Here is a 17,367-nt window from a genome sequence, read left to right as displayed (position 1 = left end):
GCATGTGTAGTGGTTTTACTCACTGGGAATGTTGCTGTGGTGATAGGTGCAGTGGTTGTGCTGCAGGAAGGGTACGAGCGTGTGCAGGAAGTCATGAGGACTCAAGAGGACCAGCTCCTTCAGAACATCTGAGGATGAGAATAGTCACACCTCAAAATCACATTCACTTAATGCCTTTATTTAAAGATACACACGAGCAGAAATTCTGTCATCATTTACTCCTTTTCATGTCCTTCCAAACCTGCATGACTTTCTTTCTTCCGCAGAACACAAAAGAAGATTTTTTTGAAGAACATTGGTAACCAAACAACTCTGACCCACATTGACTTCCATTGAATATACACCAAACCACAGAAATTTCTCAAAATGTGCTCTGCAGAAAAAATGAGTCATATACAGGTTTACAACGACTTGTGGGTGAATGCCTGGCCAAGACAAACTACGTAGGCTGTAAGAGAGCACTACCTAGCGTTAGAACCGAAAAAGGCGTGTAAGCTTACAAAAAACACATGACAACCCTTACTGGTGTTTAACATGAATCGCGGAACAAAAAAGGACTTCATATGTTCTTAGAAAGAAACAATGTATCACAAGAACACAATTCATTCTTCAGGAGGAAATAAAAACACTCCCTGCGTGATTAAGCAAGGAATGCATTTATTAACAATGCATAAGTGCCAAGAGATGAATGCCAAGATACATAACACATGAACATCACTAATTAAGGTGCACATTCTCGGTAAGCCTATTTCAAGCATTTCTATAATATTACATACATTTCACGACTACAAAATAGATCACATGCAAAACCAAACTTTGAGTGTAATGCAAAATATGTCAGTGACTCATATCACATAAATACATTTTATATTATGGTTCTTAATATTACATGTAATATTTGAATTTTTGTACTTTGTAGCGTAACAAAAAAAGTAAATAAAATAGAAATATGCATCTAAAATATAACACTATAAACTACACACTAAAACGTAACGTTTTAACCATATTCTCCTGATAAGAATAATGTAAACTTGCAATAACAAAGACCGGACAGGTTTCTCTAGGATTAGCAAACTTGATTGTAAAACGGATCAAAAATTGGCGGCCAATGACACTATTAAACACACAAATAAAACATATTACATTGACTTCTAAAGCTACTTTCTGTAACACATATTCAATATTTAACAATGCATTTTATATGTCTTGGAATGATCTAATTTGTTTCTTCCTCAGTAATGCATAATTGGTCGCAATTAATCTGATTCATTAATTGGCACAGTTTGAAATATTAATAGTATTACTATGGATGTAACCCTATTTATTTATTTATTAGTTTTGAGGTGCTATTGTACATTTATTTCAATACACAGAAGTCGCACTTCTGAAGGAGACTCACCCAGACAGGCGTTGCGCAGTTCAGGAGGACTGTAAGAGTTTAGCAGCGTTAGCAGTTTATGAGCAAAATCGATTCTCTCCTGCCACTGGATCAAAGCCTGCTTCACATCTACAAAGGGAAAACAATGCTAAATCGAATAACAAAATGACAAAACCAGTTATGTTGCCATATGCCGCTGAAGAATGTGACATATTTATTACTACTCTTTGCTGTTCGAACAGCGTGGAGACAAAAATGTCAGACTAAATAGGTCACCAGTGTGCAGGATGACAAAAAAGCACTTTTTTTGGTTTGGAGTGTGTAGTGCATTATGGGTGGTACCTTTGCGCTGCAAGTAGGGTCGCGTGGCCTTTAAAACAGACAGGAAGATGGAGAGCAGCTCCACGAGGTCACCCGTCACGTGACAAGCTGTGGCCTCATGGTACATCATGTGCAGAGTGTTGAACGACTGCTGACACAGACATTTAAAACTTACAATCTACTTCAATCAAAGATTTGAAGTAAAAACAAGCAGCCGGTATGAATACCTCTGTCATGAGAATCAGTCCTCGGTTAAAAACCACCAGTAACCGGTCCTCATCGTTCTCCAACAATATACGGAAGGCACTGAGAGAGCGAGAGATTCAGTTTCAGATATCGTGTTGTGAAAATCATGTCCTTTTTTGGGGGGAATAAGATTCACAGATGAATCAAGCATCACCAAGCTTGGCTGTGCGAGTACCTGATGAGCGTAGTCCAACAGGAACGGCCATCCAGACAGCGCAGGTAACAGCTGATGGTGGTCTTCTTAAACTGCTTGACATCCTCCAGCTCTTCCTCTCTCATGTCAGGCCTCTGAGCCACGAACAGCTGCATGAGGTTAAACAGCTCCTCCACCGCCTGCACAAAGACACACAACCTTCACCGTCGCCCTCAGAAGACCTGTACGTTTCTCGATTTCATTGGAGATTTGCTGTTTTTTGAGAAAGAAGGAAGTGCTTACCCCAGGGTACTGGCTTGCATGAGGCGTGAGGTTTTTAAAGGCCCATTGGATGTTCTGGTGGGACGCCAGTTGGCGGGTGAAGGCGGGCGACTGCTCGCAGCACATGCGCAGGATGGCGTAGTACGCCGGCAGCATGCCGCGGTTGAACAGCACCACCTCCTGATCGTCGTGATCGGCCAGGATGTAGTTGAAGGCGATGTTTTTGGTGACGACGGGGTTCTGGACGATAAGCCGCACGTTCTCGCTGCAGTCCATGCAGACGTTATACCAGAAGGACAGAAGGGCCTGTTTGTTGTGGTTCGTGGCGATCGCCGGCTCTGACAACTTGGGCTGTGGTGTGAACGAATAAAATGAGAAAAGCAAGAATAAAATGTCAAAATAAAAAGAATTCAAAGGTGTAAAATCATTCCTATATGAAACGCAAATCGGATTTTACAAAATGTCTCTTAGTCTGTTCTGAGATACCTGGAAGAGGTTCCACAGGTCCATGAAGTAACTGGAGAACATGAGCTTCTCTGTCTTGGAGATGAGACAGTAGGTCATAAAGCTGAAATACTGGACCAGTTTGGTGGTGCCGTGCACCGGCACGTCCACGTAGAGTTTGGCGCGGGCGAACAGACCCAGCAGCAGGTTGTACACCTGATGCAGAACGACCGTCGTGTCGGGACTCAGCGGAAGGTCACGGGTCGGGATGTGAAGAGAACGCGTGGAGCGGAACATCTGACGGAAGGAGTTACTCGGGATGAGGGACACCAGAAGATACGCCGCAGCTGAAACACATTACAATAGAACCGTTACAATATATCCTACAATACAGAAGAACCTGACAGTAAATCAATATGGCTATTGAAAGACAAGTGGTTCAAATAAAGGTTTCTGTGTGAAGCACACTCTCTTGGATATCTTTGAAAGTCATTGCTTAGCATAACAAAATATATCTATTCATGCGTCAATCAAGCATAACATTTGATGAAATCCTGTTTGTTTGACTGAAATACAATAATAAATAGGGCTGTCACGATTATTAAATAATCGTCTCATCGCGATTGTTTGACCTCATCGCGATGGTTTCAGATCATCGCAATTATTGCACATCTCTATAGAAGACACTAGGGGGAGCTGTAGTGCATCTGCATATTGCATATTTTATTGTATATATTGTTACTAAAGCATGGTAACACTTGTAAAATGTACCACCACAACACAATCACTTAAAAAAAAACGAAAACATATACAAATTACCTGCAGTACAATTTAATATTATTTAAGCAAATCTCAGTGTGAAAACCAGTCTACCAAAATTTCATTAACACACAAGTAAAATTTTATTGTAGTCTCGCAAGTGAGAAAAAAACAGACTAGAAGCTTTTCTATGACTGATAACAATTTAATGGTGGCTTCAATTCACACCTGATCAATTTACTTCATTTACAAGTATTTGGAGGTTGTATTATTGACAGGTAAAAGCCTAAACCTTAAATATATGATGACCCAATTTTTTACGATGTATTTCCAAGAAAAAAAACATAGATGTATTGAGAACAATATGGTCGTTTCAATCGCTGAATCAAAAATGTATGAGAATTAAATGTCAAAGCTCAAAAACAGACAATTAATCGTCATTATCGTCAAAGCCCTAAAACAGACAATTAATCGTCATAATCGCAATGATTTATTAGACAATTAATCGTCAATCAAATTTCATAATCGTGACAGCCCTAATAATAAACATATTGTTTGAAATAAAAGCAGCAACCCTTTGTGCTGCTTCTAAGCATCAAAAAGCAAACAGAAGTGACACTTTGTGATTGTCAGAAGTTAGTGGACCATAAACCTTTGTTTACTTTGCCAAGACACTGATGTGAATTTCATGACATTCTGACATTTTAATGCAACTTATAAGGCGTCCCAATACTTTTGGGCCCCATGTATTGTTGCTTTTTCGATATGGTGTGTAAAAGCAGGCGTGTGTTCTCACAGGTTCGGACGCGCGGGTAGTTGTGCGCCAGCAGAAATCTCTCCACCCAGTTCTCCATGTTTTGCAGAACCCAGCTGTGAGCCAGCTTATTACGGGGAGTCTGAACCGCCAACCAGTCCAGACACTGAGATGGGTTATACTCTATAACCTGAGACAGAGAAGGAGATCAGACACGGCTGCGTACAGACTTGACCTGTGTTACAAATGGTGAACATGTTTCAATCAAAGCAAAGAAAGAAAAAGCAACAGTTAAACCTGTTGGACCAGAAACTGAAACTAGTGACATCAGAGGCCGGGGGAGGCAAGACATTCTTGAAAACTAGATCACTCCCATTTAGAAAGAAAAGAGCTGTATGCAAATTTTACGCAATGCTAAGTCCCCGTGTTCCAACGCTTTGCCAAGCACTTGTCTTCCCCGTTCATTACAAATACAATTTTACTGTGTGGCTTTCCCGGGAATCAATAGTTTTCTTTTAATTTCACGTGACTGTAGATTTGTTTAAAACGCATTTCGCTCGATTTACCTCCCAGATCCTCTGCAGGATGTAGGAGGCAAACGAAGGCATTCCAGGAGGACCGGCCGCAAACTCCATCAACATCGTCAACAGTTTGAAGAAGGGATTCGCTGCCTGACAGACAAACACAAAAATGATGTGAAGTTGTGTTTGTTGATAGTATAATGTGTACGTGTTAAGTGTTGTACTTACTTCTGGTGTCAGTTTGGCTATGGAGGTGAACAGCATTGACACGATCTACAACAGAGAAAAACACAAATCGTGAGAATTTACATGAGAGAGAGAATCATTTTTTCTCGATGTAGAAATGTATTAAAATGCAATTCAGACACACCGTGATCTTAAAGGGATAGTTCACCTAAAAACAAAAATTCATTCATCATTAGTCACCCTCATGTCATTTCAAACCTGTATGACTTTCTTTCGCAGAACACAAAGAGGATATTTTGAAGGGCGCTGGTATCCAAACAACATTGTCCCCCACTGACTTCCACTGCCTTCCACTGCATGAACACAAAACCACTGAGACATTCCTCAAAATCTCTTCTGGTTTCCACAGAATAAAGAATCGTATACAGGTTTTGAACGACATGAGGGTGAATAAATGGTGGCCCCATTTTTGGGGGGGGTGAACTTTCCCTTTAATACACAACTTGACATTGTTGTGTCAGTAGACTGTGAGCGCATGTATTCATGTGCGAGTGTCTCACGTGTTCTGCCAGGCGGTTGTTGTATCTACAGAGGCTGAATATGAGGTTGCACGTCTGTCTGATGTTGATACTGTCCCTGATGTGCTGAAACAGGAAGGGAAAACCTTTTCCTCCAGTCAGGGCAGCCATGTCACTCTGAGACAAGGTCAAGTGTCTGTAGATAAACAAAGACATGAGCATCGATGCGGACATCACACAATAACCCCCTCAGAATTAATACAGACAGGCAAATCAAAGAAAACGTTATAAATTCACCTCTCAGATCTGGACTGCTCCACCAGCAGAGCTATGAGAGCGATCATCTTCTCCAGAGCGGCCGGACGGTACTTCTCCTCCGCCAGCGAGAGGATGTCCTCCTCTTCGTCTTCCTCACCCTCCTCTTCTTCAGATAACACCTCCACCTGAGGCTGAGAGAGAGAATGATGTCACTGATGATGTCATTACTGCAGATGAGGGAAGATCTTCGCTGGCCAAATACTCACGTTTTCAGGTCCTTTAGTGCCCATGTAGAAATGCACCATTATAGAAATGGCTTGCAAAGACAACAGGAACTGGCTCTGCGTGAAGAAAGAAACATCATATTGATATCAAATTCACTAGAAATGATTTATGCACTCCCAAATCAAAACTTTTTGTAAGATGGCCAGTGATACACAGATGAAATGATGGCTACCTCCTCTTCGCCCATTTTGGCGAACTCGTAGAGGAAGGCGAAGTACTCGGTGAGATGTTTGCTGTGAGGCTTCACTCCGTGTTCCATGATCGACAGCAGCGTTTTGACGAATCGCGTCACGCAGGAACGACTGCCGATGTCCTCCACCGGCCCGTCCATGTCATCAGAGCTAAAGACCAAAACAACAGACATAAGAAGAAAAACATTTATTAAGAACATCTCCATAATTCATTTCTGATCATCAAAAATAGCAAAATATTAATTGAAAAACTGAACGAAATTGAGAAATGTTGTCTTAACAATAATCTCAAATAAGTTTAAGAGGCACTAAAATGATTAACTGATCAAAAACAAACTAATAGTGACATAATTGAAACCTATAAAGCAATCTAAAAAAATAATAATTCATAAAATGACAAAAGCACATTAACTACATTGCTAAAGCCCAACAAGAAAAAAATGGGCTTGAAACAACATAAAACATGTCACTATTAATAATGCTTGAAAGTGGGCATCACACACCCGTCCTCCATGCCCGGCTGCAGGTACAGGTGAGCGTGGACTGGCCTCAGTCTCTGGATCACATGGATACACAACCTCTGGAACATCTAAAACATCACAGCAGACATCATCATTCATTGCGTCTCTGTTTAACAGGAGATCAAGGTTATTGAAACGCAAAACTGAAAAGTACTCTTGATTTGGCAGCGCTCACCTGCCGGACGATCTGATTGGGGCACTTGATGAGAATCTGCATGGGCCACCAGTTGTCATCTGCCATCTGATCCAAAAACCACTGCAGACATCATCACACACACAGAGGTCGGTGAGAAACTAGATGCTCAAAGTAACATGTGGCAGGGAAACAGGAAGCTGGATGTAAAGTGTTTTACCTCGCAAGCAGCTTGACTGTTGTTGAACTGTTTGGTCAAAAGTTCGATCCACTGCAGCATTGTGGGCTGAAAGAAAAAAAGGATTTTATTTCATCGATATTATTCATCACATTTTTTCTTCATCATACAATGTTATGATTTAAATGATAAATGAACCTTTTCTTTGGAGTGAATAAACGTTTCCAGAACAAATGATGTGCTGAGCTGTGAGACAAAGAGAAAAATAATGTGAACCTCAGTGTTTCCAATGGTCGTTCTGAAAGCCCTTTCAGGTAATGATGTTTGTCGTAGCGATCTTCAGAGATGAAATGAATGAAGCAGACTCACCTTAGCGGTCATGAGGGAAATGGATTTAGGGTCCGGTAAAGTGCTGGGAATACTGCTGCACAGCTGCCACATGAAACTACAGGCCAAACAAATGAACACAAAATAAACAATGTCGTCAAAGATAGCAAATATATCCTTGAACATTTGCTGTAATGTTATTTAAATACAGCTGTGGAAAAACTTGACAGACCGTTACAGAAACGTTTTTTCTGATTTTAAAATGTACTATTTATAGATATGTGTTTAGGTAAAATGATCGTTTTGGTTTCATTCTGTGACCTACTAACAATATTTTTACAAAATCTCAAATAAAATATTGTTTCTAGCTGCATTTATTTGCAGAAAATGAAGGCTGGAGAAAAGGGGTGAAAATAACAGAAAAGATGCTGTGTATTTTTTCAGACCTCAAATACTGCAAAGAAAACAAGTTCATAATCACTTTTAAGTATTTTGGAAAAGTTAAAACAAACTTATGAGATAACCTCTATTTTTATTGTTTGTTGTCATGTGTCGTCATGCTGTTAGTCTTTCACATTGCTGTTGGAAGACTTTATGTCACTCCTGAGGTTTGATTTTGTTGAAATTCAACAGACACTGAACTGGAATGGCCACAATACATCTAGAAATGCTGATTATTAAAGCAATAAGCCCCAAGAAGCAGTGGGTTACAGTGCATTTTATAACAGCTAAGGGCGTTGTAAAACCCCCGTAGCTGTTATAAAATGCACTGTAACCCACTGATTCGCGGGCTTATTGCTTTTATACAACGGTTATTCCATATGCGTAGCAAGGTTTCATAAAATAAAGTAAATAAAGTGATATTTAGGCTATGTAATGCAATCAGCCGTTATAAAATACCCCGATTTATAACGGCTGATCGCATTACGGCTCAACCAATCAGAATAAAGCAGCAGAACTGACTGTTTTATAAATAAACATTTGGAACGGTCTCTTAATTTTTTCCGCGGTTGTAAACTAACACTGGGTTCACACCAAACGCGAATTAAGCGTTTTGCGCAAGTAAATTACATATTAAGTCAATGCAAATACGCATTTAGACGTGAAAATGCGGCAGGCGGTGCGAATGATGCGAAACGGGTGGTGCAATTGCAGCGAATGATGCGAAACGGGTGGTGCGATTGCTGCGAACGCGCGTCAATCTCGTCTTCCGCGAAGGTTGAAAATATTTGTCAGATCGCGTCACTCAGGCGAAAATAACTCACTTTTCCCGCGAGTAATAAAAGAGCGTGGAACGCGATTGTTCGCGTTTGGTGTGAACCCAGCGTTAGACATTCGTGATCGAGGTGCATAGTTCAATGTTCTCTCACCCAAAGTATGTGTGTTCGAAGATGTTCTTGTCTTGAAGAAACTGCATGTTGTCGTGCCAGATCCACTATAAGAAAGAGAGATGCCATCCGTTACATTCTCATACTAACAGACATGCGGCGTGCGTTTTTAAGGTGATAATATACAGAAATGTGCATTTGTACCTCCAGAAGGTCGGGAGAGATGTCAAAGTTAAAGTCTTTCCCATTTTCCTCCTCCACCTCCACTCTCTTATAGAACAGCATGTAGGCACTGTGGGTCTACAGAGAGCAAGAATCACACGTTATGACATTCTGAGATTATTCTGAGAGGAAAACGTGAAGAAAATCTATCACCAACCTTTTCAAAGGAGAAATCCATAAACTTATCGGTGACAGAGTCGTACGTTTTGGTCTGAAACACAAATGACACATTTTTCAATATTAAACACAACTACAGAAAAAATCTTTTGGATGGACTCCTGTGTAGAAAAAAGGGCCGTCAAACGATTAATTGAGATTAATCGCATTCAGAATGAAAGGTTGTGTGTACAGAATTTATGTCTGTGTACTGTGCATATTATTTTTTGCATTTATAAACACATACACATAAATATTTAAGAAAATATAACATATAAAAATTTATAAAGATTTATAAATAATTTCAATTACTGGTAAAAATAAATAAATAAGTGTAAATATTTACAAAATATGTATACATGCATGTGTTTATAAATACAAAATGAATATGCACAGTACACAGACATATATTATATAAACACAAACTTCTGGATGTGATTAATCGCGATTAATCGTTTGACAGCCCTAGTAGAAATTATATTAAAGTACATACTGTCATTTCTCCACCGAAACACTCTGAGGCCAACTGCGCCGAATCGAACGGTTTCACCTCAGCGTCATTAAACAGGTACCTGCAACAGATAATGACATCATCACTTGACTGCATCAAATACATCTAAAAGTCAGTTATCAATAATCAACAACATAACTTCTGCATCTTTGTATGCAGAAGAGAGTAAATAATCACCATTTGTTATTGCGGTAAGCATGCGGGTTCACGATGTCCCTGATGAAACTGTAATAATGGCCACCATCCGCTGTTCCCGTGTGCACCGTCACTCCGATAAGGTCATACTCGTAGCTCTCGGCTGGCTTCGCATCGCTGTCTTCACGGAAACCTTACAATTTGCTCATGATTAGTTGAATAGAGTAGACAATGTGACATGACTTTGAACACGAAAACTCGACCCTGGAGTACCTTCCTTCCTGTCGCCCTTGGCCATGAGGAAGTCCTCTGTGTAAAGCGTCATGTCGAGTCTCAGAGGGAACGAAAAGTGTGTGTTGACTTTTTCTTTCATCATGGTGACCATGTTGAACGTGTAACGCATGGTGTTGAAGCTCAAGATCCGGGGAAGCTTTTTAAAACAAGCCCTGTGAGAGAAAGAGAGAGAATGAAAAAACAAATGGTTTTTGAAAATAAATGATTTTTGAAAAGCAAATTTTGCTGATTTTAGCAGAATGTAAAGGACATTGAGAATTGTTGCTTAAGACAAAGCCTTTGGTCAAGGACCGCCCAAGAGGCCATATGACTGACAGGTAAAGCAACCAGTTACGTTTTGTTGTGTGCCGCGTCATATTTACAGGCGTTGAAATCTCCCCACAGTAACAGACCGGTGTACATTCACAAACGTCTCAGAAGTTTTTTGAGTTTACGCCATGACATTCGCATACTTTTAAGAATTTAGAGTTTAGTCGATCGTGATGAATTCTTATTGCAACCAATGTAAACACAACAGTCGACTACTTTGATCAGATGGCTTCGTGTTGTTTCCAGCCGGACCGCTAAAGAACGCGTAGAATTCAACCAATCAGATGACGACTTTGAACACGCTGAAGTGTTTCCAGTCAACGGTTCATGAGGCCAATCGCATCCAGAATAAGTTTGTGTTTTACGTAATACATGTCTGTGTTTATAAACACAAACACATACATGTCAATAAATGTTTATATATATATGTAATTTAAATTATATATAAATATATACATGTGCGTGCACGTGTATGTGTTTATAAGGACAAAATAAATATGCACAGTACACAGACATATATTACGTAAACACAAACTTTTTTTCTGGATGTGATTAATCGCGATTAATCGCATAACAGCCCTAAAAAGTAGCGATAGGAGTGTAAAAGCGCACCAGACTGAAATAGATGAATTTTTTCTAAGAAAAGGACAGAATTTGCACTTTAAATGGGAAATGGATGGTAAAAAGCAGCTCGCACAACTAAATTCAAGAACAACTAACTGTTGTACGGGTGTGAGGCGTCACCTTTTCTCAGCGCGTACTTTCTTTCCACACTGAGAGCAGGTGTACATGTTATCACCCTCCAATGTGTCTTTAATGGTGACCTCATCCAGAGACTCCTAAAGAGAGAGAGTAAAAGAGAAAGAGAGTTGAAGGAGTGGTCTCAAATCAGATACTAGGGATGTCCCGAGCCCAAACATATCAAATGTAAAGACTGAAGGAAAAATAACTCTGATTGGGGGCACAAAAAACGGTCCTACAAATAACCATTTATATTGCTGCATATCTGTAAGCACGAAGCAAGAAAACACAACAAACTGAGCAGTTTAGATGTAAAGTTTCATGAATTATACTGGAAGTGAATGAGTTTCAAGAACCACTGACATCATTTCATTCATAAATACGATTAAGAGCAGTTCATCTTAATTGCTACATGGTTATGTAATATAAAGTTTCACGTCAATGTCACTACGTCATGACACATTCACCATTAACTCGTAATTTAAAAGGTCATTTTTTCTATGAATAATGCACGAGTCACACAGACTGCTTTACTGTATAACCTGTGTGTCAGGTGAATCAAGTCCAATTACACAATTTTGTGTACAGACATTCATTTTCAATGACGCAACAGCCAATAGAAAACATGACGCTTCAGGGGCCATTGTTTTTTTACACTCTTGCTTCCAGAAGTCAAATGCTAGTTCCACCTTCTCGATGACATCACACACATCATAAAAGACTGCAAATGACGATTGGATACAGGGTAGTCTGCCTTCGGACTCGATGTGCAGTGGCTTTTAAGTTTTGTGTGCTCGGCAGAAAAACTCACATAGATGTTCTTCATATCGGCCACTTGACATCTCACTGTGTAAAACTCCTCAGCCGTCTGACTCACATGATCACAGTCCTGCGAACACACGGACACAAATAAACCAATCCATTTAAATCTATTTATTACAGGCTCCTGTCATTGGTTATAAAGCAGGCAGAACATAGTCCTGAGGAGGGTTTGTCTTTATAAGGTTATAAAAATCCTTTTCGTTTTAAATAAGCCTGTTAAATACATCCGCTTTTTACCAGTGAAACCACGTTGTTGGTGATGACGCCTCCAAACAGTGTTTTGACTGTGTTTTTCTGAAACAAACATACAACCATTAGTCTGGTTTGACGGCTAGATATCACTGATACACAAAGCTGCTCGAGACAGACGGGTGTCGTACCAGGTCCTGAGACATCTCTTCTATCTTGGTGATGAGATCTGTGAAGAACTCAGTCATGTCTTTCTGTTCTCCTGTGTTCAGCGGCTGTTTGTCCATGGTGTAGGTCTTACAGAACGGACGAGGGTTGTACGCTTTCCTCTCGCTTTCCTGTGCACGCACACATATATACGCAGGAGTAAGTGTTATGTGTCAAACACATATTTTTAGTGCGTTTTATTTCGCTTAATTCACTGAAATACATTGAGGTATATAAAAATATATGTATGTGAATGCAGGCAACACGTACCATGAGATATGTAAACATTTTCTGCAGCTCCAACAGCGTGGTCTTATGCTTTATATCCTCTGAATACTAAATACACAAAAACATAACTAGGCACAAATCCAAGCAAATCTCAAAGCAACTGATGTAACACAAAACTTGTTGAACTGACTTTGGCAGTAAAGACCGCTTGTCTGGCTTCTGGGATCATATAGAGTTGTTGTATGGTAGACGCCAGGTAACAGGTGGCGCCCAGGTTGGTCAGTCCCACGAAGCGACACTCGGCTCTGACATCATCGTGGGGCCAGTAATCCCACTTATACGGAGCGTGAGACGCTACAAAAACAAGCAAGTAGCTCAAACAGACTGAAAAATGGCGTGTTTATTAGGTTATCGATGGGTTTATGACGTCCCACCGCTCACCCTGCATGTGTTGAGACATGACCCAGTTATGCAGCAGCCTGTAGTTCTCCACCGAGCCCTTCACCACCTCCACGAGCAAGTCGTACGCTGCGGCGCGGGCCGCCGGACTCTTGCATTTGGGCTGCTGTCGGTCCTTCAGGCTGGGCAAGAGGAAGAGCAGGTCGTACGTGTCCCTCAGGAACTCCTGCCCCTCCCGCGAGAACTTAAACGGAGGCTTGTGCTTCAGGACGCTGGTGGCCAGCCGCAGGAGACCCGTGAGACCGTCGTCCTCGATGGCCCCGTCCTGCTGGTCCAAAATCTCACGACTGCGGAGGAGAGCAGGCATCAGTTAGAAGACCAACCTCTCTGGACTAACGGATTCTGATTGGTCAGTCATAGCAGTGAGCGGGTTTGTTACCTGCGGATGCAGTCGGCGAGGTGTCTAGCCAGCGCGTCCAGGTCCAGCAAGGTGGTCTGACTGGCGTCTTTCACGTGGATGTTGTCGATGAGTTTACAGAGCAGCCAGAAGTATTCCTTACAGCCCGTGCGGAACATCGCCTCCTCTTCAAAGTCCTCCACCTACACCAGAAACGCACACATGAATACACGTTTGCATAATGTGTGCGTGTGTGTGTGTATTGGGAAATTCCAGTTACGGATGTGACATTTTTGTCAAAACTTGAAATATTTTTTCGCACAAGTTTTCTATTGTGAAGAGGATCAAATTCATGATTTACGGATGTGACAAAGCATTTTGCGAGACGACACGCTTTCTGTGAGCTAAAAAATACAAACCAGAAGCAATAATACCCAACACATGGAGAAGGGATGGCTCTTCGTTGACCAGAAAAAAGTTATTTTAAAGGGATACTTCACCTAAAAATGAAAATTCTGTCATCATTTATTCAAGTTGTTCCAAATGTGTATACATTTCTATGTTCCGATGAACACAAAGAAAGATATTTGGAAGAATGCTAATAACCAAACAGATCTTGCCCCCCATAGCAGAAAAAAATAACTTTATCATTTTTTTGTTCTGTTGAACACAAAAGAAGACATTTAGAAGAATGTAGGACAGCAAACAGTTCTGGGGCACTTTTGACTCATCCTATTTTTTCCTACTATGGGAGTCAATGGGGGGCAAAATCTGTCTGGTTATAAGCATTCTTCCAAATATCTTTCTCCGTGTTCATCAGAACAAAGACATTGATATAGATTTGGAACAACTCGAAGGTGAGTAAATGATGACAGAATTTTCATTTTGGGTGAAGTATCGCTTTAATTTTCATGTGCCCATTTATAAGGGAAAATGGACCGTTATGGAAATGACATTTCACTTATCTTGGCTATGGAAAACGGTTTTAAAAACACAAACCCCATCAAATATTGACATCTGACCCATCAGTACAAACTTTTTTTTATCTTGACATTTTCATGGAATTGTCCTACTCACTCCGAGCGGTTTAAGGGCTTGAGCGTCTGGCAAGAATTTCAGCAGCGTGGATGCAGCGAGAAGCAGGAAGGATCTGTTGATGGTTTCTCCGCCCTCGAGACCGGACAGAGAGAGCTTATATAGACCACTGCACGCCTCCTGACGTACCGCCGTCTACAAACACACAGAACACACTTCATGAAACGCTACGGAGAGCAGACGGAACCAGCAGAAAACCATCAGAGGTGCTTCACGATACCCACAAGTGCAGAAGTAGCGTTATTGTGTCGTACCTCAGGTACGAGAAGCGTGAGTTTCTTCAGCCAGTCGTGTAGATGTTCACTGTCAGCCAGGCTGGACTTCACCAGAGAACTGCAGTGAGCCCAACTAACCAGCAGCCACATTGAGTAATGAGTCGCTGCAGAAACACACAAACACACTCGTCAATACAGTTATTAAAGATCCAATAGTTTCGTCTTTTCAACGAAAAACCTCACGTAAATGCGACCAATGAGGTGCTTACCCTCGTGTCTGGACCTGTGATCCGATTGGGCCTTGAGAACCCTGTGTGCCAGATTGTCGTACGTGTACGCCATGTTAATGAGCCTCTGGATGAGGTTGGTGCCTTGAACGAGACTCAGGAACACCTGAGAGAAATCACAAAATAAGCTACAGAGTGGACATACGTATGTAGAAAAGCATGATGTCGGCTTTGGTCGCACACCTCTGTAAGACGGGGTATGTGCAGGTTCTTCCCATGATCAACGGTGGTTTTGCGAGACTTCCCGGGCCACGCCCTCTTCCTCTGTGTGTCCGTGAGACCGGACCAGGCGAAGACGTCGTGATACGCCAAGTCCAGATCGGCCGGGTCCACAGCAAACTGACAGATCAGCTTCAGAAGACAGGCAAGACAGTCCAACAACCACTACAGAGAAAGAAAAGTTTTCCAATATTACGAGTTTAATCGCCTAGTTTTTATTAATGTAATGCACATAAAAGTTATTTACATTTTGAAAATGCAAGTCGAAAATCAATTTTTTTATAGTATTTTTATATATAGTTTTGTGTGTTCACTTAATAATTGAAATAAAATTGAAAATTTTCATCAGTGTAACGAGAATTCATAGGTAAATTGTACTCAATTACGATGGACATCAATTCTTTTTTTATTTTGGCGTCAAACATTAACCATCGGTCAGATTTTCTGCCGGAAACACTCACAACAGTCCAGAATTCCTGTTCTTTCGGCTCCAAGATCCCAGAGCTAAAAATCTCCAGCAGAAGCTGAAGCCCTCCAGATGACACAAACTAGAAAAGAAACACAGGAGGAATCCTTCAGATATCGGTCAGGAGCATCATGTGACACCTGGTCAGACGTGAGGCGTTTGTACCTTGCAGCTCCACGTGTTCTTGCTGTTCTCGATCTGTTCCTCGCTGGAGTCATCCGAGTCTGGATACAGATCACTGTAACTTCCCTGAAACACACGCGCAAACATTCAGCTTCAAACATGTTTACTTTGCGATCGTGATGCTGGATGATGGTGTGAGTGTGTAAGTACCGTGGACTCCCGGTGAATCCTGCGGTTTGGTTTGCCGAGAGCCTCAATGATCTCTAGAGCGTACAGCAGCTTATGGGCGCTCTTGATTCTCAGAAGATCCTTCCAGCACAAACCGTCAGATCCCTGCAACACAAAACATAATATTCTTAAGTAAACATAATGGGCTAATAAGTATGACTTATCGATTAATCGTGATTAATCGATTCCAAAATATGTAAATGTGTTGTACATTGTTTGTGTTTCTATAATATATGTGTGTATGCCGTGTATATTAAGTATATATAAATGCACACACGTGTATAAAACAAATATTTACATTTATTTATATGTATTTAAATGATTTATATATACTGTATATATAAATGTATATATTTAAGAAATATGTGTATTATATATTTATATGCATGTTTGTGTTATCATTTAAATACACATGCCAAACACACACATATATATATTATATAAACACTAACATTTATTTTGGAATTGATTAATCGATTCCAAAATAAGTATGACAAATTAAGTAAATAGGTAGTTGCTTGTTTGTGTTCATATAATATGCGTGTATATTGATATGTATATCTAAATACACACGCATACATGTATATATAACAAATAATTACATACATTTATATTTAAATAGATTATATTTGGTATGCATGAATATATTGAAGAAATATGTGTATTATATATTTCTATGTATGTTTGTGTATTCATATATACATATAAATATACACACTAAACACACATAAATATTATATAAACACAAACATTTCTTTTGGAACCGATTAATCGCGATTAAGCGATTTGACAGGCCTATAACATATATTTTACATTATATTTTGTATTAAGATGATGTTGTCACGTGACTGACCGCTTCATCCGAGATGTTCTGGAAGGCCTGGAGCATGCTGGGACACGTGGGCAGCAACATGAGCAGCTCCCAAACGCGACGAGATAGGTTCTCAGCGTGGAGGTGAAGCTCCTCGCAGCGAACGCTCTGCAAAAGAACAAACACAGTGACTATATGACACGTTCCTAGTAGAAAACGCAGACTCTGTTCTAAATCTGAATCGACTGTGGTATGCTCTGGATCAAGCCGGTTAAGCTGTACCTCAGTGCTGTGCTGGGGTTTGTCCGGACCGGGCGGTTTGAAGCAGGCCAGCATCTCCAGCAGGTCGAAGAGCGTGGTGAGATGTGGCTCCTGCAGGAGAAGCAACATGGGGATGTGCTCCTTCTGAGGCGGCGGCAAACACGAGGCCGGCAGCTGAACCCCCTCTCCCTTCCTCTCTCTCCGAGGAGCGCCCAGAGACACGAACACCATCTGACGCAACACAAAGCGTAAACATCTTGAACGTTGTTTTACGGCCAAATTTTTTTCA

At 40.8% G+C, this 17,367-nt stretch overlaps 1 protein-coding gene across 6 annotated transcripts in view; it reads right to left on the bottom strand.

The window, feature by feature from the left end:
- The window catches only part of usp34 (ubiquitin specific peptidase 34), a 56,195-nt gene that overhangs the window by 5,229 nt on the left and 33,599 nt on the right, over positions 1-17,367 (bottom strand). For 4 of the 6 annotated variants that reach the window (XM_057332486.1, XM_057332487.1, XM_057332488.1 and 1 more), the window contains 41 exons: positions 17,100-17,309; positions 16,860-16,985; positions 15,989-16,111; positions 15,821-15,904; positions 15,651-15,737; positions 15,154-15,354; positions 14,953-15,076; positions 14,723-14,847; positions 14,451-14,603; positions 13,416-13,576; positions 13,019-13,323; positions 12,768-12,931; positions 12,620-12,685; positions 12,334-12,480; positions 12,191-12,247; positions 11,943-12,020; positions 11,135-11,229; positions 10,061-10,233; positions 9,830-9,980; positions 9,635-9,713; positions 9,143-9,196; positions 8,968-9,063; positions 8,806-8,870; positions 7,478-7,553; positions 7,307-7,354; positions 7,151-7,216; positions 6,973-7,053; positions 6,780-6,865; positions 6,258-6,426; positions 6,067-6,141; positions 5,840-5,991; positions 5,585-5,738; positions 4,884-5,111; positions 4,360-4,507; positions 2,847-3,151; positions 2,382-2,711; positions 2,121-2,278; positions 1,927-2,005; positions 1,721-1,847; positions 1,400-1,507; positions 24-128 (listed from right to left, as the gene is read on the bottom strand). In XM_057332486.1, coding sequence (XP_057188469.1) covers positions 24-128; positions 1,400-1,507; positions 1,721-1,847; positions 1,927-2,005; positions 2,121-2,278; positions 2,382-2,711; positions 2,847-3,151; positions 4,360-4,507; positions 4,884-5,111; positions 5,585-5,738; positions 5,840-5,991; positions 6,067-6,141; positions 6,258-6,426; positions 6,780-6,865; positions 6,973-7,053; positions 7,151-7,216; positions 7,307-7,354; positions 7,478-7,553; positions 8,806-8,870; positions 8,968-9,063; positions 9,143-9,196; positions 9,635-9,713; positions 9,830-9,980; positions 10,061-10,233; positions 11,135-11,229; positions 11,943-12,020; positions 12,191-12,247; positions 12,334-12,480; positions 12,620-12,685; positions 12,768-12,931; positions 13,019-13,323; positions 13,416-13,576; positions 14,451-14,603; positions 14,723-14,847; positions 14,953-15,076; positions 15,154-15,354; positions 15,651-15,737; positions 15,821-15,904; positions 15,989-16,111; positions 16,860-16,985; positions 17,100-17,309 — 5,419 coding nt within the window. Of the gene's footprint in view, positions 1-23; positions 129-1,399; positions 1,508-1,720; positions 1,851-1,926; positions 2,006-2,120; positions 2,279-2,381; positions 2,712-2,846; positions 3,152-4,359; positions 4,508-4,883; positions 5,112-5,584; positions 5,739-5,839; positions 5,992-6,066; positions 6,142-6,257; positions 6,427-6,779; positions 6,866-6,972; positions 7,054-7,150; positions 7,217-7,306; positions 7,355-7,477; positions 7,554-8,805; positions 8,871-8,967; positions 9,064-9,142; positions 9,197-9,634; positions 9,714-9,829; positions 9,981-10,060; positions 10,234-11,134; positions 11,230-11,942; positions 12,021-12,190; positions 12,248-12,333; positions 12,481-12,619; positions 12,686-12,767; positions 12,932-13,018; positions 13,324-13,415; positions 13,577-14,450; positions 14,604-14,722; positions 14,848-14,952; positions 15,077-15,153; positions 15,355-15,650; positions 15,738-15,820; positions 15,905-15,988; positions 16,112-16,859; positions 16,986-17,099; positions 17,310-17,367 lie in introns of all 6 variants that reach the window. The other 2 variants (XM_057332489.1, XM_057332491.1) reach the window with 2 other exon arrangements.

The sequence above is a fragment of the Triplophysa rosa genome, linkage group LG4 (genome assembly GCF_024868665.1).
Source record: "Triplophysa rosa linkage group LG4, Trosa_1v2, whole genome shotgun sequence".
Lineage (NCBI taxonomy): Eukaryota > Metazoa > Chordata > Actinopteri > Cypriniformes > Nemacheilidae > Triplophysa > Triplophysa rosa.
This window is presented reverse-complemented; position numbering and strand designations above follow the sequence as displayed.